General features: G+C 55.1%; 1 protein-coding gene across 1 annotated transcript in view; it reads left to right on the top strand.

The window, feature by feature from the left end:
• The first annotated feature begins 10,518 nt into the window (after nucleotides 1-10,518).
• SH3RF3 (SH3 domain containing ring finger 3) overlaps nucleotides 10,519-22,819 on the top strand; it is a 211,413-nt gene continuing 199,112 nt past the window's right edge. Inside the window, exon 1 of the mRNA XM_060117283.1 lies at nucleotides 10,519-11,040. Within this exon, the coding sequence (XP_059973266.1) occupies nucleotides 10,519-11,040 (522 nt within the window). The remainder of the gene's footprint in view (nucleotides 11,041-22,819) is intronic.

Here is a 22,819-nt window from a genome sequence, read left to right as displayed (position 1 = left end):
TGGTCCCTGCCTCATACCTCTGTTTCCCTGATTGAAGTATAATTTGCATAAAGTAAAACGCACAGGTCTGAAGAGTTCAGCTGAATGAGTTTGGACAAATACATACACCTGTGTAGCCTCCACTCCAGTCGACCCCCTCCCTCTCCCAGAACCCTCCCCCCCGCCCTTGCAGGTCCCCCACTCCTCCCGTTTCTATCACCAGGGCCCAGTATTACTTATTCTACAATGTAATACTCGTGGGGTACACTGTAGGTGTTTTGAGTTTCAGTAGTTCTTTTTATTGCAAAGTAGTGCTCGGTTGTACGGACATACCTCAATTTGTCTATAAATAACTTCTGAGTTATTTCCAGCTTTTTGCTAATTATGAACAGAGCTGCTATGAGCTTTCTTTATCAGGATTGCAGAGGACAGAGGTCTTCATTTCTACTGGACAAATGGGAGAAGAATGGCTGGTTCATAGATCAGGTGCATGATTTATTGAATAAGACAGTGCTGGGCTGTTTTCCCAGGTGCTGCATCATTATTTCCCTTTTTCCCTGGGAATGTGTAACCCTCACTGTGTCCGTCTTCCTAACATCAGCCGTGGCAGTGAGTGTGAAGCCTTGTCTCCTGATGGTTTTAATTTGCATTTCCATGATGACTGGTGAGACTGAGCATGTTTTCATGTGCTTATTTTCTTTTGTGAAGTGTCTGTTCGAGTCTTTTGCCCATTTTTAAGAACTGGGTTGCTTACTGTATATTATTTTATTTTTCAGAGGATGAGCTTCATGTTTTATCGAGGTATAACTGATGTATAACGATATGTTAGTTTCGGGTGCACACACGATGATTCATTATTTGTGAACTCTGGAAGGATCACCAGTGTCCAGTTACTCTCCAGCTGCTCACTTTCTCGTTCCTGAGGTGAGGCCAGTTCTCTGGCAGTTCTGTGTGTTGCTGATCCTTTCCTCGTTTTATGACTTTTCTTAACCGTCCCTCTGTCTTTTTCTGCAGCCTTGGCTCGGAATTCCCATGTGATTTCTCTGATTCCAGCCACGCAGGATGGAAATCACTCAGGTGGGAGACTCTGTCCTCCCCAGCGGGGATCCTGAGAGGTGCCACGTGGGCTGGGGTGTGAGTGCGTGTGAGTGTGTAATGATGGATGTGAGCGTGTGAATGACTGTGTGAGTGTGTACTCGTACACACATGAACATGCGCAAGCTGAGGCCGGGCCACCCTTGCAGCAGCATTGCTGGCATTCCAGGGATGCTGGTGAGTCATGTGCAAAGGGATGCTGCGTGCCTGGTGCAGCCCGGGAGCCTGCTTCACCTCCAGTGTCACTGCTGGTCATGTTCTCACCTCTGTCAGGTTGGCCTTTGTCCTGGGTGGGAGTCCACACGCAGCCTCAGCCCCCTGGACTTGGCGGGAAGGCGCCGGCCTTGGGTGTGGACTGAAACTCTTGGGCTTGGACACCTGTCAAATGATCTTTCAAACACAGGTGCACATCGTCACGGCTAACACATGCAAAGTAATTTTTTAAATCCCTTAATTCACAGTGATTTTGGAAATCATGAATGTTCTGCTAAGGATACAAGTCCTATTATGTGTGTGTGGGGATACAGCGGGGGGCCCTGAAAAGTGGTTAATCCATATTCTCAACATGTGGGTGCCCAACACCCCCTGCACCGCACCCCACAGGTTGAAGTTCCGGGAACTTGGCCCGCTTCCCTCTGGTTGATGCAAATGAGGTGGGGAGGGGAGAGGGGCGGAGCCGGGAGCGCTCACATCCCAGGGGCCTTGCCGGCTGTCCCGAGCCGGCCCCTCCCTCGTCAGGGCCCCAGGAGCGCAGCCCACGGTCACCGCACAGGAGGAAGGGCCGGCAGGGGCCTGACGCTGGGCCTGCTGCCCCGCCTCAGAGGACGGAGCAAAGCCCCTCACGCAGGCCTTTTGGGCAAAGAGGTGATAAGGGAGGATGGGTCCCAGTTCTTCCTCCGCGGCCCAGAGCCCCACTCCGCCTCGGTAACAGCACCAAACACGTGTCCGGGCCCTTAAACCAGACCCGCCGGAGGCGGCCGCCCTGCCAGGGCCTCGGACAGCCCTCGTCGGCACCCAGAGCGGGACGCCATCTTGACGCACAGCTGGTGAGTCTTCCTGAGTGTTCGCGCCCAGGTAATGGCCCCCTGGTCAACACAGAGCACCCCGACCGCTGCCCCTCAGCCCCGCTCAGCTGGCGGCTCGGGCCCACGTCCAGAGGGGCCCCCGCGGCTGGAGGAGGGGGGCCCTGGCCCTGGGCAGCGCCCCGCCCTTAGAGGCACGGCCCTCTCGGTTGACCAGCTCGGCCGAGCGTCTCCGCGGCCTGCAGCGGAGGGCTGGGGCTGCGGGCGAGTGCTGGCGGCCTCTCGCGCTCGTGGGCCTCAGGGCGACCACCTGTGCGGAGAGAGCCCCCCAGCGCACGCCCACGCTGCTCCGTCCATCTTCCGGGTGTGCAGCCCCCCGCCCCGCGCCGACCCAAGAGGGCCTGCCGCGCCCCGGGGCTGCCACAGACCCCCTCGCCGTGCCTGCGGGACCTGTAGGTTTTCTAGCTGCACTTGTACATCCCTGGGGGCCGGGAGTGCAGGGTGGGGGGAGAGCGAGCCACCCACTCGCCGGCTTTGATCCTGCCTCCAATCACAGGCTGGGCCTCGGGCGCTTCCCGGGCCCCCCAGCGGCTGCCCTCTACCTGGGTCTTCCTTTCCCTGCTCAGGCGCCCTTGTGATGCCAGAACACGGGACCCGCACAGTTTCCCCTCCAGGAGCACCTGGCGCCTGCCCCTCCTCATGTGCAGGGTGGGCTTCCTGGCCATCTTGCCCAGCAAGGAGGCGGAGACCTGACTGGGGAACAAAGGGCTGGAGTGTTCCTGCCGGCACCTGAGTACACACACGGGACACATGTGCCCCACACATGCACTACAAACCTCTGGCTTGCTGTCTGAAATGAAGACGATTTTCTTTCTTAACTTATGACAAATCACATCTAGTTAGTGGCTTGACTTAGGCAGGCTGGCTGAAAGGGGTAACTGCAAGTAACTGAGAAACTGGAAAATTGTTAGTGCCTTTAACAAATGGAATTTTTTTTTCTCACCAAATACTAAGCTAAGGCTTTGTTTCAGGGGTTCAGTGATAACCGTTAACGGCGATTCTTTCGGTCTTGTACTCATGCCTGTTGCTGCATGGCTACAGAACAGCTGCCCCAGCTCCAGCCATCACATCCATTCAAGGTGGTTGTGTTGGTTTCTGGCTGTGCCCCTCTGGGCTCCTTAAGAGAAGAGAAACATGTGTTCTAAGTGCCAAGCACTGTGCTTACAAGCATTCTCTCATTTAATCCTATGGTAATTCTATAAGGCAGGTGTTACTGTTATTCCCATTTTAGACACAAAGAAACAGAAGCTGAAAGAGAATAGGGGCTGGTAAGTGGCAGAGTGTGGATAGGGGCCCAGTCCTCTCGATGCAGACTTTTCCTTCAGCACACGGTAGAGCTAAGTTTGCTCCAATGGAAACACAGAGCAAGTGTTTCAGAAGCTCTTTAAAAAGTGGAAGCCCCTTCTGGCTGGAGCAAGGAGCGGGGAGCTGGTGAAGGTCAGACACTGGTGGTCCTTGACCTGGAAAGGCGAGGCCTGGTGGGGATGTGGTGGCTGTCTGAAAACCGTGGTGGTCTGACACCGAGTGGTTGCAAAGAGAAGCACAAGGAACCGCTGGGAGGTGGCAGAGACTCGGGACCTTGTGCAGAAGGGAAGTGTCTACTCGCCCTCTGGGGAGGTGTCTGAGCAGCTGCCTGACGTCTGTTGGAAAGGTTGCCCAGGGATCCTGCAGGCAGAGCAAAGGTGAGGCAGTCAAGGGTCCCCATCCGGAGACGCCATCATTCTCGTCCTCCAGTCTAGGCTTCTGCCATCACTGCCTCGGATCCTTCTTTATAAAGTCCCCTCCTCTGCACCCAGTGTGGAGGCGGCTGAGTCTCTAAAACTAAATCTGATCGCGTCTCTTTCCTGTTGAAAAAATGCACCTGGTTCCTCCTGCCCACAGATCCATCCCGGATCCTCAGGGAGGAGGCCCGGGTCCTGCGTGCCCTACCCCTGTCCCCCTCCCCACCACCCGTGAGGCCATGGTGGGAGCCTGGGCTGGGGGCTGTGGCCAGGACCCCAAGATGCACAAGGAGGTGACTTTGGGGCTGAGCCTTAAAGGAAGGAGGGTCAGCAGGTGACAAGGGGAGCCCCCCACACACAGGTGCTTGAGAGGGGGAGCTGGCGGCCCTTAAGACACATCATACAGTTCACGTATCTCACTCATCAGCTTTTGCGTTTAAAAGGCAGGCAATACACTCAAGATAGTACTAATAAATTTTCTGTCTTGAGTGATTTTTCTCAGACAGACACCAAGGGAAAACAATCAAAGAAAACCCCAATAAAACAGATTATAAAGATACAAGGTGGGGATTGTGAGTCCAGGACCTGGACCTCCAGCTGTTCCTAAGGCTGCCTGGAGCCAAGGACCCCGGGCGTTTGATTTGGGCGTGCGTCTTTCGCAGAGATCGCATTTCTTCTGAACGAAACATCAAAGGATGCGGCTGAGGTGCCAGCATACAATGACCTGCCAACGCGTGCCCAGGAGAGCGGCTCCCCCTGCCATGCCCGTGACAGCGGCCCGAGGGCTGTGATGGGACCTGCAACATCAAAGCGGGGGCAGCATGCTTGTGCCAGAGCCGGGGTCACAGCCTCACCCTCTGCTCAGTGGGGATTAAACCTGAAAGAGCCTTGGAAACTTGGTGAATGTAAATAGTATCCACCTGGCAACACTGTTCACACCTCTACTTCTGCTTCTGGGAGTCCTGTTCTTTCCTTGAGTCATCGCGTCATTCATTCATCCAACAATTACTTATTAGATCCTTACCGCTGCTGAGCAGTGTTCTAAGTCCCCAGCATCTTGTGGAAAACCAGACAAGGGACTGATACACAAGTGAGTAAACAGTGTAACTTCAGAATGTCATAGTGTTAATATTGTTAAATGTCCATACTGCCTAAAGCAATCTACAGATTCAACGCAATCCCTATCAAAATTCCAATGGCGTATTTCACAGAGGTAGACCAAGCAACCCTAAAATTGGTATGGAATCGGGCTTCGCTGGTGGTGCAGTGGTTGAGAGTCCGCCTGCTGATGCAGGGCACACGGGTTCATGCCCCAGTCCGGGAAGATCCCACATGCCGCGGAGCGGCTGGGCCCGTGAGCCATGGCCGCTGAGCCTGCGCGTCTGGAGCCTGTGCTCCGCAACGGGAGAGGCCACAACAGTGAGAGGCCTGCGTACTGCTAAAAAAAAAAAAAAAAAAAAAAAAAAAAAAAAAAACAGAAAAATCGGGGTTTAAAGTATTCGTAGTCCCGCGGGCAGGGTCCACATTCATCCCTGGCGCCTGGGGAAGAGGAAATAGGTACCATTTACGGGAAGTGGGAGGGGCTGATGATAAAGCCAATGGAGGCCCGACCCAGCGGAGTCCACACAGGGCCCGAAGCCTCCGGGCTGCAGGAGGCCGGGTGCGAGGCTGGGGGGTGTGCACATCCCCATATGGAGTCTGTGAGCCCATCTGAGTCCCCTCCGCTGCCTTCATGGGGCTTTTCGGGGAAGCCTCATCCCAGGCACACGGAGGCTGTGACCCGGCTTTCCAAGGAGGGTCCCCAGTCCCTCTTCTGGGGCCCCATGAGCGAGCGGTGTGTCCTGTCCGCTGAGGCACACGCAGGCTTTCAACACGCATTTTACCCAGAAGGTCTGTGTGTTTCACCATAGCTCAGAGTGGAAACGCTTGGTATATTCAAAATTCCAACCTTTCCTTGGAAGGAGGTGAGCATTAGCTTATCTGAGAAAAGGCTCTGTTATTCTTCCTGAGATTGATGATTTTTCATTAGCTCTATATCTTTCACAAGTATTTCACATTTTTCTAGAAAACGCATCAGTATTATTTATAATTGACAACCTCCCCTTGGATGATTTAAGATGTACTCCTACCAAAGACATGAGTCCAGATATTAAATATTATTCAATGTCAATTACGCTGTGATTATTCTGGAAGCTTTTCTTTACATTCAATTTTCATTCATTTTGCTCATGACTGTAATTTAAATAAGGGATTTCCTTTATTGGGTTAAACGTGTCCCAGTGCTTTAGCCGATAGCTGTGCAGAGCACACAGCTTCGAGCATCTTCTGAGATCTGGGACCAAACTAAAATAAAGTGTGTTGTGTCTCCAGACTGGAGGAGAATCTATTATAATTCTTTTTTTCTTTTTTAAAAAATAAATTTATTTATTTATTTTTGGCTGTGTTGGGTCTTCGTTCCTGTGTGAGGGCTATCTCTAGTTGCAGCAAGCAGGGGCCACTCTTCGTTGCAGTGCGTGGGCCTTTCACTGTCGCGGCCTCTCTTGTTGCGGGGCACAGGCTCCAGATGTGCAGGCTCAGTGGTTGTGGCTCACGGGCCTAGTTGCTCCGCGGCATGTGGGATCTTCCCGGACCAGGGCTCGAACCTGTGTCCCCTGCACTGGCAGGCAGATTCTCAACCACTGCGCCGCCGGGGAAGCCCCTATTATAATTCCTTTGAAGACTGTGAACAAAAACATAGGCCATAGCAGGATTATTTTTAATACCTGAAAGCATTTGCAATATTTCTGTCACCGCGCCATGGAAACTACAGTGGGCAACAAGGAGACGCCTCACCCGAGTGCAAGGGTCCTTCCTGCGGAGCTGAGGCAACGCTGCCTTATTTCTTTAACTGGATGGCCCGCTCCATCAGTTTGAGCAAATTCACATTCAGGTAATCACTCAAGCCCCCACCTGATCGGACTGAGGGAAGCCCGGAGACTGGTCTTGGACTCCACTCCGTCACCCGCGAATCCCCACCCCAAGGGGCAGGCTCTGTTTCCAAGGCCCCGCATCCCACAGAGGCAGTTGCCCTGGGAGGACCCAGCCTGCCAGGGGTCTGGGCTCACCCTCTTTTATACCTGGGGCAGCAGCGACGGCTGTCAGACATTCCAGGGCCAGTCCCCGCCCGCAGGCCACCTTCAGCCAGCGGGGCTGCCCAGGGCCCCCTCCCCGAATCACCCTCACACTCGGGCCATGGTCCCCAGGCTCCATCAGTTTGAGCAGCTGGATCCTGTGTCCTCTGAGCTGTCTCCTCTTTGGAAAGACGCTCTCTATTCCTTCATCCTCAATTCACGGACAAGGCCTCTGGATCCTTTTCCATCCTGTCATTAATATCTAGTCCCCAGAATTGGAAACAATCCTGACGATGGCGCCCAACAACCCGAGGTGCAGTGAGATGATTGCTGCCCCTTCACACCCCCTCACACATCCTAGGATTCCATCACCTCCCCAGGCGGCCACGCTGACACTCACGTTGGCTCATTGTCCTGTGGGCGCCTGAGTTCCCACGGTCTCCTCGTACGAACGGCTGTTAAGCCAGGCTTCTCCATCATGGATGGACACAACCGGCTGACTGAACACGTGCAAGTTTAACTGAGTGATAGAAACCTGTGCTTGTAATGCTTCCGCTATTCAGATCACACCCTTAAGTTCCTTTATGCTGCAGCTCACCTCCTTTGGCTGCTTCAGCCAGAAACTGCCAACTGGGGGTCTGGGGGCCAATGGGGCCACACTCACTTTGTTTGGCTAATAGGGTGTTTTTCTGAGAACTGAACGGGGTGCCGACCGTGGAACACAGGAGAACCCACCTAAAAAGCGGTCCCCCAACTTCTCTGGAAAAGCAGAAAGATGGGGTGGGGCTGGGCCGCCACGTCCGCCTTTGCAAGACCCAGCACAGCCCCCCCAGGCCTTGCACAGCCACCCAGGCCCTGCCACGCAGCCCTCCCGGCATCTGGGGCCCCCTGGCCGGCAGCCCGCCTGTGCTATGGGAGTGGGTCAAGGCAGGGGCCCAAGGTGAGAAAGGTGGGATTCGGTAGCCCCGTGTTTGCCCTATGTGGCCCTGGTTGTGTGTAACAAGGGAAGCCGAGTGCAGGGGAGGTTCCCTCTGCCCAGCACGCCACGGGTCCTGGAACCCTTTCCTCTCCTTCTGGGTGACCCCTGAAGTGCCGCCAGGCTTCAGATGATCCCCCCCTGCGGCCAGCACACATTGGTCCAGAAAGCGACCACCTGGGCCAAGCTGGGTGGCAGGGGTTTAAAACTTCCAGCCCACCACGGTGTCAGATGAGTGTCTTTTGTCAGTGGCTGAAGCCACGAACGAAGTGCTTCTGGAGTTTGACCGTGTTTCCTGTCATGTGGGTTGGGAGGTAGAGGCAGCTGGTACAAGAGAGGGAAAGAGACCACCCACCCCGGGGCCCATCTGCAGTGACCTGGCCCAGCTCTTAGCCTGGGGTCCTGATTCCCATGACCTCCTTGGTTCCTTTTAAAACCTTGCTAGAGCTGGTTTCTACTGCTTGAAACCCAAAGCACCCAGGGCACGTCACCCTAGACAGCCCCTGCTCTCTGCTACCCCTCCCAGCTTCCCCGAGTCCTGTGTCCATGCCACCTGCCTTTGGATCAAGCATTCTGGGTCCTTTGTTATTCTGAGTGCGGGTCAAAGGGTGGAAGGAGGGCCATGTGTGGCCCCTCCGGGGAGGCCTGGCCCAAGGTCTGGGTCCCCGGGCAGCACGGGAGAGATGCCTCCATCTCTCACTGGCAGTGCTGATGTGAATAATCGTGCACAATCCACATTAGGAGAACCCGGAAGGCAGGTGGGGCAAGTCTCCTGCGGCCATCAGAGGTCAGGAGCAAAGTTTCAATGAACTGGCAGCCTCACTTCATGGACCAAGGGTGTGACCCAGTATACCCGGAACAGAGACGCTAAGATGTGCATTCAAATCACCACTAGGCGAGGATTTGGAGGCTGTTTTTTCATTAATTCCACAAATATTTATTGAACACCTACTATGTGCCAGGCATTGCCCTAGGCACTGGGGATATTACAGTGTAAAAATAGGTGGCTTGTAGGGAGCTGGTATCATAGCGGACTGTGATCTTTTCCACGCATTCGGTTCTGGAGACAAAAACATTAACAAAATCCAGCCACAGTGATTTCATAACTATAAGCCTCACCTTCCTCACATGCAAAATGAGGTTAAAATAATTACCCTACAGGGCTGTTTAGATGATTAAATAAAAAGATGCACGTTCGTGGCATTGAAGCCTCAACAAGTATTACTTTCTCCCTGGAAAGTCAAAAAAGCCACACTTAGCCTCACAAACCGCAAGACAGCCTGACCGACTGGGAGTAGGGCCCTCGCGCCCTTCTGCTGTAGCCCCCGTTCGGAGATGTGCACGGTCCAGCGTCCTGCCCTGGACCAGGCTGCGCCGACCGCGGACTGGGCCCAGAGCGGCCACGAGGGGGCAGCGCTCGGCAGGGAATCTGTGCCACCGGCCGCGGCCCCGCGGCCCCCGGGCCTCCGTGCGCTCTTGCGTCGCTCTGACGCGCCCGAAGGCGGGCGCCGGGAACGAGACCGCGTATCCCCTCGCCTGCGCCTCCTGCGCCTCCCGAGAAGGGGGTCGAGCGCGTCCCCAAGGGCGCCCTGCGCGAGGCTGGGGTCCGGCGGGCAGCGGCGCAGTCGCTGGGAGGACCCCAGCTCCCTCCCCTCCGCTTCGCCCGGGGCCCCGCGCCCACCCCGGCTCCGGAGCTGTCACTTCCGCGCGCCGCCGGGTAGGGGACCGGGCCGTCGTCGAGGAGGATGCCCGGGTGTTGGCTGCGTCCCCAAGCTCCTGGCCGGCGCTGCCCAGGGAGGCGGTCCGCATAGCGCCGCCCAAACTTTCCTTCGCGGTGGCGTCAGGCGGAAACATCCCGCTCCGAGGCTCACGGAGAGCGAAGGGAGGCTCCGGCGCCAGAGGGGACAGGCCCGGGCCTGCGCGGGAGAGCGCCCCGGAGTTCCTGGGGGCCCTGGAGGCGCCCTAAGGGCAGGACTGGTGGCTGCGTGCTCCCAGCCGGAGGCAGCTCCAGGGCGCAGCTGCCCCTTCCCTGTGCCCCGCAGTGACCGTGACCTCCGCGCGCTCCCTGCGCACGTGCTCGCGGCCGAGGACGAGGAGGGGTCCCGCTGCGCCAGCTGGGCAGCCGCTCGCGGGCAGGCCAAGGGCGCACAGAGGCGGTGCGGGGGAGCGCGCACGCTGCGCCCCCGCCTCCACGGCACCGGACTGGCCGCTGCGAGCGCAGAGCCGCCGGGTGTTGTGCCAGTCCGGCAGCGCCGCTGGACCCCGTGCGGGGCGGACTCGCGGAGAGACAGGTGTAGCCCGCATTCGGGGGCGCCTCGCGCCGAAGAACTGGGTGGGCTCGGCGGCCCGGAGGGGGCTCGCGGGGCTCGGAGCTCCGGTCCCTGCCACGCAGGCCGGTTGGCACCACTTGGCGCTGCCAGCCGCAGGGAAGGAAGTCGCGGCGCAGCCCGGTTCCCCAGCGGCTGTTCGGGCGCGACCCTGGCGCCCACTGCCCGCGGCAGCCTCCGCAACGGGCCCGGGACCTAGAGGTGCGCGCCGCCGCCGGCGCCGCCCCCATGCTGCTCGGAGCGCCCAGGCTGTGCGCGTCCAGGGCGGCCGCCGCTGCGCAGAGCGAGGGCGACGGCGACAGGCTGGGCGGGGACATGGACGAGTCGTCGCTCCTGGACCTGCTGGAGTGCTCCGTGTGCTTGGAGCGCCTGGACACGACGGCCAAGGTGCTGCCCTGCCAGCACACCTTCTGCCGCCGCTGCCTGGAGAGCATCGTGTGCTCGCGCCACGAGCTGCGCTGCCCCGAGTGCCGCATCCTCGTGGGCTGCGGCGTGGACGAGCTGCCCGCCAACATCCTGCTGGTGCGCCTGCTGGACGGCATCCGTCAGCGGCCCCGCGCCGGCGCCAGCCCTGGCAGCAGCCCGCCCGCGCGTCCTGGTCTGGGCCCCAGCCCCGGTTCGGGGGCGGCCTCGGCGCTCGCGGGTCCTGGGGGCAGCGCCTCTGGCTCCCCGGTTCTCCTCCCCGCGGCGACCAGCGCCAACGCCAGCCTGCGTGAGCTGGCAGCCAGCAGGAGCGCGCCCCCAGCAAAGGTGGGTACGCGCTTCGCAGAGGTGTGAGTGTGTTGGTGGGGGGAGGGCGGCGAGGAAGGGCAGGGGACCAGAGGTGCTCCGCGATGGCCTTCTTTCTCGACTTGCTTCCCTCCAGGGACTCCGTGAGTGTAACCTTATAAGTCCTACTTGGCAACTCTTGGACATCACGTGCTCCCCTCCCGCCCCCTCCCCTTTGAACTTCTCTTTGGCACCTGCCGTCAGCCCATCCTCTCCCCTGGAATGCCTTTCCACCTGCACTTGCTCTGTGGTGGCCTGTGCGTGTGTGGCAGCCCCCCGCCCTCCCTGAGGTGGGCAAGGCTCCCTGGCCCCCTGCTCCCCTTCAGTCCCTCGCAGGGCTGGGCCTCTTTCCCCACCTTTTAACTTTACTGGGCCCTCCATCTCCCCAGACACAGACTTCTTCTCCTGGACCCCCAGACCAGCCCTCTCCACACCCTCGCCCGCTTGGACTGAAGTTAGCACCTAGTGTTTTCCCAGGTTCTGGCTGCTGGGAAGATGGTGGGCCTCCTGCCTGGTGTCTGGCCAGGGAGGACCTGGCAGAGGCAAGTGAGTGCCTGGGTTGCAAGAACGCAAAGTACAAACTCCTTTAGCAGTACAAAGCTCCTGGAGCCCGGGAATGTTTGGCTCAGCCCTTCTGGACTTGGCCCGTCAGGCAGCCCTGGTCCTACCCTGGGTTCTCAGGCCCATTGTGTTCCCACTGGGTTGCTATTTGAGGGGTGTGTGTGTGTGTGTGTGTGTGTGTGTGTGTGTGCAGCTACATTGTACAGCATGGACTGTTTCTGTTTCAAAGACCTTATCTTGAGGGTTCCGGTGATTTGGTTTCAAGAGCTACTTAGAGTGTGTCATTTCACACCCTCGGCCACCTTGGGCACTGTTGCTGGAGGGAGGATAGCCCGTGGGCTGCTGGTTTAAGTGAGAAACAAGGAGCTACTCATGTTTTGTATTTTCTTTAGATGTAGAAAAGCTTGAAAAGATTGTTGATTTATTGCAAATATCATTCATTTTAGAAAGCACAACCGTATCCCTCTACTTTTGACCTTTTAAAGATCTGTTGGTGTATACACCATTTAAATAATCCTTCCCAAATGTGAAGTGCTGAGGTGAGGGGAAAGTTCTCCATCCGAATTGCTCAGCACTGCAGTGTCTCTGAGGTTAGGAACTTAAGCCCTTGAGTGTTAAGCTTTGGAGTTAAAAGTCAGACTTTGCCAAACTGGGCTTTTCCTATAGATCAGGGAAATGGAGACTCAGGGAGAATGCCCGCCCATTCTTAAGTCAAGAATAGTCAAGGAATATTTATAAATGGGATCACTGCTGAAGGGGAGTTGATGTTAATTTACTTGGTTTTAATCGTGATTAAATCCAGTTACAAGTGTTCTTATTACAGATTTTCAAACTTTTCTTTCCTGCCTTGCTGTTATTATCTAAAGTATTACAATTAAAGGTCTTTATCTGCAAAATAACCAGGTTACTTCCTCCTGCTCGGAGAACTAAATGATTTTAGGAATGATGCTTCTAGTGGGGACGTTTTGTGAATCGTGTTTGATCAGGAGGGTGGCGGGTAACAACTGGTCTTGAGGCAGCTCCTGGGCTCCGGGGCATTTGTGGCATTTAAAGACGTTTGTGAAGGGGCTGAACTTACAACTTTTATTCATTACACTTAGTACCAGGGAATTAATATTTTGTCCCCCGGATTTTGGGATGGTTGGTTGACTTTCTCTCTGGACACATACATACAGCTAACAGACTATGTCCAGGGCTGTCTGAGCCTAGTGGACTCTGGAACACATTTCCTTTTTTTCTTTTTTCCTGTGTTATCTTGGTGTGACCCTCGGTCCTTTCTTCCAGGTCCCACTTGCCAGGGGGACTAAGCTTGGGTCCTAGGAAGAGTCTGAATTAAATCCGATATTACATTTGATCATTTTTGGAGAGGAAAGAAAAAGTAGTGGCCCTGTGGACTGTAGTATCATCTAGCCTCTAATCTACTGATTTTCAATAGTCATTGGGAGTCTTCTTGGGCAACCAGACGTCCTGCATAGAGGGCTGCACTGTAAGCAGGTCTGTGAGTGTGGTGGGCAAAGCCTTCAGCTGAGCATCACTTCCAAATAGGCTCTGGTACTCGACTGTGCGCTGGATTAAGTCCTGGGCCCGGGTGTTGCCGCGTGCTGTTTAATAGATGGGCACTCGTCATCAACGGGTACCATATATGCCTTAGTAGTAGATGACTGTAAATATAAGACAGTCCCGTTTCCCAGTGAGATGCTGCTCCGACCTTCCTTTGGGACGTGTGGACGTTTTAGGTGGGTAGATTAGCAGATATCTGCTTAAATGTTTGTTAATTTAGTGACAGTTAGCTGCCGGGAATGTACTCACTCCGTTTGGTTCCTGAAGCACTTTCCACACCGTTCACTCACATCTTTCACCAGCATTGCCTGGACCCTCCAGCCTGGTGGGCGGAGCTCTGCTTTCACCTGTGCCTCTGAGACGAAGCATCAGGAATCAGTTAATTGTGCTGCCCTGGAACTTTTACACCGTGTTACGATGCCCAAGGCTAGCAAATGCTTGCCATCCTGTGCTGGCGCTCAGAGCCGCCTTAGCCCTTTGAATGCGCTGCCATCGCAATTGCTGAGTTTCTTGGCCTAATCTGTTTTTTGTTCTGTTTTACAGTTTTGCAAGGTGACCCCTTAAACACCCTAACTACATTGATGGAGGTTTTCAGTGCAACTTGTCTTTCCGAGAGGGTTTTGAGGTTCTCAACTGAGTAATTCAGAGAGTACTTTTTAATGTGTCTGAATAAGGCTCTAATATATCAGACAGTTCCAATTTTTTTGTGATTATTTTGGTGGGAATCCCTTGCCTTCAATTTGGCGTACACAGCTTTTGCTACGTACCTGCACTGGGCCGGGCACCATCCTGGGTGAGCCAGGCAGGTGTGTCCCCTGATGGAGCTGGCATTAGGGGCCGAAGCCGTTGTGCTCTCAGGAGGTTCCTGTGGGCACGGGGCAGGTGTCGGCCAGAATTCTGTGAAGGTTAAAGGGAGGACGTTATCACAATCAAAGAACTCTAGAAGGCTTGGGTAAGGCTCTTGCTGATGGGAAACTGTTAGAACCTGATTAGTTTGCCTGCAGGTACTTGGGGATGTTTAAGTTGGAAACCTGTGTATGTCTCGGCCAGTGTGACTGGGACCCAGTAATGAGAGAGTGAAGTGAATCACACAAATGGTGTCTATTAGATATTTTATCTCACAAACGCACACGTATAATAATTCGCCATTTTTTGGATGCAGGATCTGGACTCTTCTTTGCGTTCTAACCTGTCTTTCAGTCACAACCTATGATTTCCTATTTGTTTCTTTCAAGTGGACTGAGAACTAAGAGACTTTCCAAAACTTCTGAGTGGAGCACCTTCCAGATTTTAAATAATCCCCCCTCAATGTGTTCTGGTTTTGTTCCTGCTGATGTGACAGTTTTAAAGCTGTCTCTCTTTGGTGAGTCTTTCCTAAGCAGTCACCTCGGTTTTTCCAAGGAGTGACTTCTTGTGCACTTAGATTTCTTTGGTTTGCATGCTATTTAATTAGAGTTTATGTTAATATGTAAGTGTGTAAGCACACTTGCATCAACATGCTTGGGAATCCAGACTCCCTGGGCAGGAGTGACGGCCTGGGCAGTGGCTGGCCAGGCGGCAGCCCTCCGTAGGGTGGATGCCCTGGCCGTCCGGTGCAGGGTTAGGGTTAGGACACGACTGTGTCGTGGGGGTGGGCGGCTGTGGCTTGGTCTGGGGTGTAACAGGGACTCCAGAGAAGAGGCCTGGAGGCCTCACGGAAGCCAGGCAGCTCCCAGGACGGCAGACAGTGGTGACCGTGGTCACTGTGATGCCGGGGCACACGCCGGCCTTTGTGACAGATGAGTCACGGCAAGTCCTTCGGGACGTGTTTTCAGAAGGGTGGTGGGATGCGTGACTGTTGATGGAGCGTCTGCTGTGTGCAGGGCGGGCCGGGCGGTGTGTGTCTCCTCGCTTCCCGACCACAGCTCAGAGAGGCAGCTGGTTAGCACATGGGAAGCTGAGCTCCGAGACCCCATCGCTCAGGGGCACTGGAGTTGGGGTGACCTTGAAAGGTGAACTCTGGACGCACCGGCTAACTGGCTTCCTGGTTAGACGCCTCTCCCTACCACGAACCTGGTTAATTAGAGACCCTGGTCCCAAACCAAGTGGCCTGGGCCCTGAGGTCCACTCTGCACGCGGCTGCAGCTGCTTTTGGCTCGGCTGCTGTGGGCGGGCTGGTGCGGAGTGCGGTGGAGGGGGTCCCCGGGGAGTGCGGTGGCTTTGGGGGCAGGTCACTGGCAGCCATAGGTCTGGAGCCCGGGGTGCCTGGGGTTTGTCCGGGGCTCCGTTCTGTCCTCAGGGATGTGTCCTCATCCGTTCTTCTGCTCTGCCACCATCCTGGTGTCACCCCAGCCCCACCTAGGGGTCTCAAGGTTAGATGCAGGGGCCTTGGGCATCTCATCCGAGTGACATTCCGAGAGGCCAAGTGGTCACTCTCCAAGTTGGGGAGCAGACTTGACTTGACTACCCTCACTCACTTTCCCCCCCCGGCCGGAGCCCAGACCAGCCCATCTCTGGGGGCTTTGGGACCCAGGACCACCTCCCCCTGAGGCTGCGGCCCCTCCCCACCCGCATCCCAAACTAGGTGACGGAGGGATCCCTGGGCTCCTCAGTGTCCTGTGAGGATGGAGGGCGGGGGACTTGGTGGGCAGCCAGGACTGGCACGGGGTGGGGTGTGTGTTAATCGCTTGGCAGATGGTTTAGCTTTTCTGGGCCTTCTTATCAGTGAGCGAGGGCACCTGTCTGCTTTACTGGGTGACAGAGGCAATGCAGGTGCAGGCTTAGCACACCATGTGGGCCGTTGGCTTGGTGCCACCACTAACGTGCATCTCAAAACCTCGAATCACCACTGAGGTGCGCTCCACAGGCCCACCTCACTGCTAGTGGGGTCAGTATATGGTATCCTAAATTACGTGTGTGTGTGTGTGTGTGTGTGTGTGTGTGTGATGCATGTTGTGCCTCTAGGTTCAAAGTCTGCCGAGTTCCCACGACTGGATCGTTGAGTGTTGATGAGCGTCTAGCCAAGGGCTTGAATCTGTTTCACCTTTAAATTGCTTCCAGGTTTTATCTTTGTTATCGTGGTAGCGTGCTTGATCCTTATAAGTGTCTTTAAAGTGAAAAAAAAGTCCAGAAGCTCATCTGTTTTAAGGAAGGCAGCCGGGAACATAATCCTGCTCAGTGTGACACACTGGTCAGGGCTCTGCTGAGAGGGAAGCATAGCTACCTTGTCTGCAGGATGGGTGGCCCATCTACACCTCCCTTGTCTGCAGGACGGACTCCCACTGTTGTTCCTTCATCCAGCGTGTGAGGCTCGCCAGAGCAGGACGAGATTGCGTCTCAATTATACAGTTGTTTCAAGGGTGCATTTCAGTTCAATCTGTATTGAATCTTTATTTTCGCAGTTAACGTGCTCTTTTTCAAGGTACGTTGTTGAAATAAAACATCAAGGATTCAGTTAGGGAGAAATGCTCTTTATGGCGCTTGAAGAGACAAAGGTCACTGTTTTTCAGATTTGCCTTCCTTGGTAGATCTTCGGATTTGAAGAATTTGATGCGTGTGTGATGTCTGTCCTGTTGGAATCCTAATTCGCCTTGAAAGATGAGGGTGTCAGAGATGTCAGCTCTGGGGAACGGTTTAAGAACCGTCACATGTCTCCCTTCTCCCTCTGAGCAAAGTTGGAATGAAAGAGTGTGTGAAGCAGCAGCTTGATGCGGGTTCTGCTCACAGGCTACATCTTTGAGCTGGACTCTGGCCGCGTTGGCTCGTGGATGATGAGTGACACCGGTTCTCTTGCCTGCCGAGGGTTTGTGGTGGGAATGAGTCCACGGTGCTCATCTGCAAACACAAGACACTAGGATCTTGGCTCTTCTACTTCTGGGATGTGAGTGCGCTGGTCCCGTGAATTTATGTGAGTTTCAGTGAATGAGAATTCGCTGCAGGAATTCAGGTCAACAGAAGCAGTGAGTGACATCTAGAAACACGCCGGCACCAGAAGCAGGTGTGAGTTGTTGTGGAGCCGAGGGGCTAGGGATAGGAGGGTGGGTTTTGGGCGGTGCCGAGCTGGGCAGGAGCACTGGGGGCACAGGGGGCCGTCACACAGCCGTGCAGATGGGCCAGTGATGCATGTCTCTCTACTTCACTGAATGCATACCTGAGGACCTACTATGTACCAGGCACTGCAACCAGCACCCAGGTACTTGGGGTAAGAATTATTTTGGCCTAGGAAGTGGCACAGTTTGCCTGCCACCTCACCAGCAAATGCAGCACGAAGCGCATCGGAAACAGCGGAGACATCCCGGCAGCAAGAGCTGCCGTGCGTTCATTTCTCCTACACACAAAGCTGAAGTACCACCACCTTGTCCCTACACGTGTTCCAGAGATTTCTACATAAGACATAAATATTTACTGTTTATGGATAAACTGTTGGATTCCTTAACTCTTTATAATCATCCTCCCAATTCTACATGACCTAAAAATTGCACCTGTTTCCCCTCCCCAAGCCCGTCTGAAGGTAACGAAAGCCAGTGTGTTTGTGCAGCATGAGGTGTCAGGACCGAGGGGCACGTGGCCTTTGCCCTGTTAACACCACCTGGAAACAGACCACCAGTGAGCACAGAGGTGGCATCTCGCTGGTGGAGTGTGACCTGGCCTGGTGACAGAGAAGGGGAAGGTCACACAGGGCGCTGGTGCTCCCAGCAGGGTTGCCACGGTGGCCACAGACGTCCCTGATGGCACCTGGCGATGGGCTTTATGTTAACATATGTGTCCTTTAATGATCTCTTCTATTTATGCCAAGTGGTCCACTAAAAAAATTCTGGCAGGTATGTGAGGTTTGATTTGGAACAGATTTAAATAAAAAGTAAGTCAGATTTAAAGTAAATGTTGTGAGGATGAAACCTGGATGACTAGTTTGGATAAAAACTGCCTGGAGTCCTAGAATGACCAGAGTTCATTTTCCCTGAGCAGCTTGACTTTTACCTTTTCAACCCCTGGCTTGCTCTGTGCCTGAGATGCTGAGGCCTGGGCTGCATTCGTGCTGAGGATTTGTAGGATGGAGAAGTTGGATGAGGTGAGTGTGAGAAGCAGGGCAGCACTTCATGCTTGGAAGCCAACGTTTGGTTTTTCAACTCAAATAGCAAGTGTGAAAACTTGGGATTTGTTTGAGGCTGAAAATATAAATGGGCAAGAAGTTTTAAAAGTGACATGTGTCCACCTGCAGCCAGGGTCCCACCTGGCCTGGAGTCATGTTCGTGTCCAGGAGCCTGTCAGGTGCCAGGCCAGGATCTGGACACAGCAGAAAAGTGGCACAAGGTTCTGAACTAAGAGACGGGTGTGGGGCAAAGGACATGGTCAGGCAGGCTCTCCCGGCACCCTTCATCCCTGGAGCTGAGGGCTGTGGGTGAGACAGGTGGGACAGGGAGACAGGTGAGCCTGGGCCTCTGGGCTGGTCCCGTGCTCACGGCAGGGCTGTCTGATGAGCTGAGTGGAAGGGCCTGCCCTGGTATTGACATCTTCTGGGGCTTGGGGTCGTCCTTGATTTTCCCCCTTCACCTGTGTCTGCGTCACCAAGTTTTATCATGACTCCCGGGAGGGACACTTAACATCTTCCTTTCTGCCCCTGCAACATTGGCCGGGTCCCTGCTGGCCAAACTCCCCACCGGGTGCCACTGTCCCCAGTCCGCTCTGCCCCCAGCCGGGTGACCGCTCTAAGATGCCGTTTGGGTCACAGGTGCCCTCCACTCTTCCCTTTGGGCAGGTTCTAGGTCCCTGTCCTGCCCCACCTGGGCCCCAGCTGCACGGCCAGTAACTGTGCTGCTCTTCATTCCCGCTGGGCGTTTGCCCTTGGCTTACGTCAGACCACTTTCTCCAGCGTCGAGCGCAGGTCTGTCCACGCCTCCTTCCTGTGTCCCTGGGATGCTGCAGAGGAGCAGCCACACGTGGTCAGTCCTGTTTCTTACACCGCCGCCCCGGCTGCCCTGTCCTTACTGTCTGTCCCCCGTTTACCTCCCAGCACTCACAGGCCCTGTGCACTCCCGGAGCCAGTTTCCTACATTCTCATTGAATGTCTGTGCTTCAGAACCTATTCCCTCATTGCCTTCGGGGTCTTGGGTCTTTTCACCCATGCACATTGCAAGTTCATCAGGGTCAGGCCCATGCCATTCCTTGGGTCTGTGCCCTGTGCAGGAGCAGGACCTTGGCAGTCGGGACAGGTGATGGTTATCGGTGCACGTGGGCTGCCTGGGGCCAGGCTGATGCCCCCTCCACACATCCTTGAGGTGCGCCTGGACCCGTGCTGGGTGTGGTGTGACCTCTGTGCTGCAGAGTTCTCATCTGCAAGGTGCTGACCAAGCAGAGCGTGGGCGCCTGGGCACCTCAAGGCTGTGGCCTGACAGGTTCCTACCTAGAAGGAGCCGGGAGAACCCCAGCTGTGCGTGAGCACCTTGGAACCTCTGCTGGCGGGGCTGGCGGGGGGTGGTGTTACTCTTGAGCCTTGAGTTTTCATTGTAATAAGTATTGGAATGGATGACCCCCAACAAAGTCGGGCTGGGAGCCTGGGGAGAGACCTGGGGGCAAGGGCTGGGGGACCCGCAGAGTCTGCATCTGGATATTTGTTTGCGATCCTTTCTCCCCAAGCTTGGGATCTCCCTCTTATCTCATTCTACCTCACCCACTGGAGCCACACACTCTGGGGTGTTCGGGATAAAGTAACAAACCGCCCCCCTTCAGCTCACTCTGCTCCCGGTGTCCCCAGCCGGGGAGGGGACTGGAGGAAGCCTCACCCACCCAGGGGAGTCACTGGCTGGGCGGGAGGGCTGGGCTCTCCCTTTTTTCTGGTTTCTCTTCCTTTTTCCCCTCTTGGTGACCCTGGAGTGAGTCAGAGAGTGGGGCTTCGTTTTGTCCAAAAGAGAGGTGTGGGCTCTACCTCCTTAGAAGGAGAAAGAAATGGCCGAAATGCCTGTTTCTTGGAATCACAGCTGTCGGTGCCACTGGGAGGCTTGTTAGCAGGACGTGAGTCCAGAGAGCTGTTGCTGGGGCCCTCGGGGAGCAGGTGCGCGGACAGCATGCTGCAGGCAGGACTGGGTCCACGCGCCATGGGCAGCCCGGGATGAGCTTTGATGCTCGCACATCAGAGAAACGCTCTGTGTGTATTTGTTGTTTCCCATCTGCTGCTTGGTCAACACATCTGATTCATGTTGAGTGAAAATCTTGCTGCCCTAAATGGAATTCTAAATGTAGACCCATAAAGGGGCCAGAGAAAGATGTCGCGTCAATTATACAAGAGGGTGTACGTACGAGGTCTCACACTGTCACGATTCCCAATTCTTTCAAAAGTGCTTTATTCTTAATTGTCCACTGAGTGGCCTTTCTAGTTATATTTTTCTGATTCTAGGTCTTAGGGCACTTGGTTTAGTAACTTGAGTTTCTCTTATGAGAGGTTAGTCATCAGCTGTTTAGGTAAATTGTCCGGAATTAGAGCCTGACCTGTTCATTCTCACTCAGTAGTGAATACATTTCAATATATGTAAATGGATTTGTGTACATATATATATACACACACATATACTAATATATAGAGAACATACATATATATGTATCATTTTATAAGTTACACATTTACAGTCATTAATTTGGTTGGCAGTTCATCCCTTTGAATGAAAGTTCAGGGACTAGCTGACCTCTGCCAACCTTAGTTTGCTTGAAATGTGTCGTGTGCTGAGAAAGCCCATCCAGCTGGACTGTTGTGTCCTGTGGCGACAGGAAAGGCCGGTCCGTGCCTGCAGCCTGTCTATCCCCGCGGGTCCCTCTGGCTCTACCACCAGCTGCCACAGGACTCGGGCAATGCTGGCCTTCTGGGTGCTGCCCAGGCAGAGCGCATGGCATGAAGGACCTGGACGTGTGGCCACCCGGGTGGAGGCCCGAGTGTCGCCAGCTGTCACTATGCTACGTGGGGCCGGTAGAAAGCTGGCATCATGCGGTCGTGTCTTCTGGACAAATTGGTGAGGTGCTGGGGCTTGAGGTGTGTGTGCCGGTGTCTGCAGGTGCAGGTGGACACTTGTGAGAAATGGAGCAAGGTTTGCGTAACTGGCTCTGGGGACCGTGGTTGCTGATGGGGCCGTTTTGTTGAGTGATGGACCCCATTAGATCACAGTAAGATGCTCGATGATGTATAATTAAAGATGGCATTAGTCAGGCAGAAATCACAGCATTTAAAAATGGGAAAGGGATCATTTCTAAGGCTGACGCACACATCCAGGACTTAGGAGACAGGATGCAACGGGTATATTCGAAAGTGAAGCTGCTGCGCTGGTTACAGCTGGTGTCCTCTTAAGTCTCAGATATTTGCAGTGTCAGAGACCATGGTGGTTTAAACATTTATTTTAGGTGAATTGACAGGTTGTGGAACGATTCTGATTGGTGACTCTACCAAAGAAAAGCAGTCCTGTTTTTGTTCTTCGTGGAGCAGGCTGAGCCCAGGTGAGCTGTGGTCTGAGACCCCGTCCGCACTGTCCAGCTTCAGCTCCGAGTCCCTTCCTGCCTCTCTCCCTTCTCTGTTTATTCATCTGCGGGTGCTCTGGGCTCCGGGGTTGGGGAGGGGCGGGCAGTGGGCCCAGCGGCCTGGCTGAGCGCTGCCCTGGCCGTCACCCACCTGACTGTTCTGACGTCTCCATCGGACGTTGGGAGCACCGTCCGTCCCGCTGGGCCTTGGCTTCTGGGCTCGGTTTAATCAGAGGCAAGCGTCTGGCGGAGAGCCTTGGTCGTTAATTAATCATGCTGCTGTTTACATTCACGTTGACGGTCATCTCCACTTGTAACCCCCTCAGCTCAGGGGTTCCCACAGCGCCTCACCGACCACCGGTGAGGGGCTCCCTCCCTCAGGGACAGGCAGAGACAGGAGCACAGGTTGCTGTCCCGAGTGCCTGCTCTGTGCCCCCCGCCTGTGTTCCGGGGGAGGAGGGCTGCGCATCCCCTCCGGGCGTCCACGCGGCTCTGTGACCTTGCAGAGGCTGATGTCCAGTCTCTGACCCCCTGGAGCTTAGGCTGTGGGCATTATGGGGATGCGGCCAAGAGAGCGAGTGAAGTGCCAGCTGAACAAGCTCAGCTTCAGTGGAGACGTTTTGTGATGTGTGTATTTTATCCTCTAATTGGATTAATTTAGGGTAAAAAAAGGCAGTGAGGTTTCTTTGCAATCTATAGAGGATGTCTTTACCTATGGAAGAAATCGTCCTTGAGAGCATTGCAGCCGTGGTCCGTTGTTAGCCCGGTGCTCCTGGACTTGGGCTGCACGTTGAAATCCCCCAAATGCTGCAGCGTGGCCCATCCCAGAGGTCCTGACGTGCCCGGTCCCAGTGCAGCTGGGCGTTGGCTTGTCAGAGTCCTCAGGCAGCGTGGACGCTGGCCTTGGGCAGTACCGGGCCGAACCACAGAGGCCGGGAAAGTTTGGAGGAATCGGGGAGATGTCTCCTGGAAGTCCTTCCCAGCTCGCAGACAAGTGCAGAGGCCTGGGGAGCCCTGCCACCTGGGAGCCGGCTGGCTAGAGAGGGAACACGGACGTGGAGGCCTGGGGTCCCGAGGTGCTTGGAGCGGACGTGGTCTTGGAAGGAGGGTCAGCGACCAGCTGGACAGGGGACCTGGAGGGTCTTTTGAAGCCATTTTATTTAGG

Source organism: Mesoplodon densirostris, chromosome 14 (assembly GCF_025265405.1).
Source record: "Mesoplodon densirostris isolate mMesDen1 chromosome 14, mMesDen1 primary haplotype, whole genome shotgun sequence".
NCBI classification, from domain to species: domain Eukaryota; kingdom Metazoa; phylum Chordata; class Mammalia; order Artiodactyla; family Ziphiidae; genus Mesoplodon; species Mesoplodon densirostris.
The sequence above is the reverse complement of the archived record's forward strand: the minus strand, read 5'-3'. Positions and strand labels throughout refer to the sequence as shown.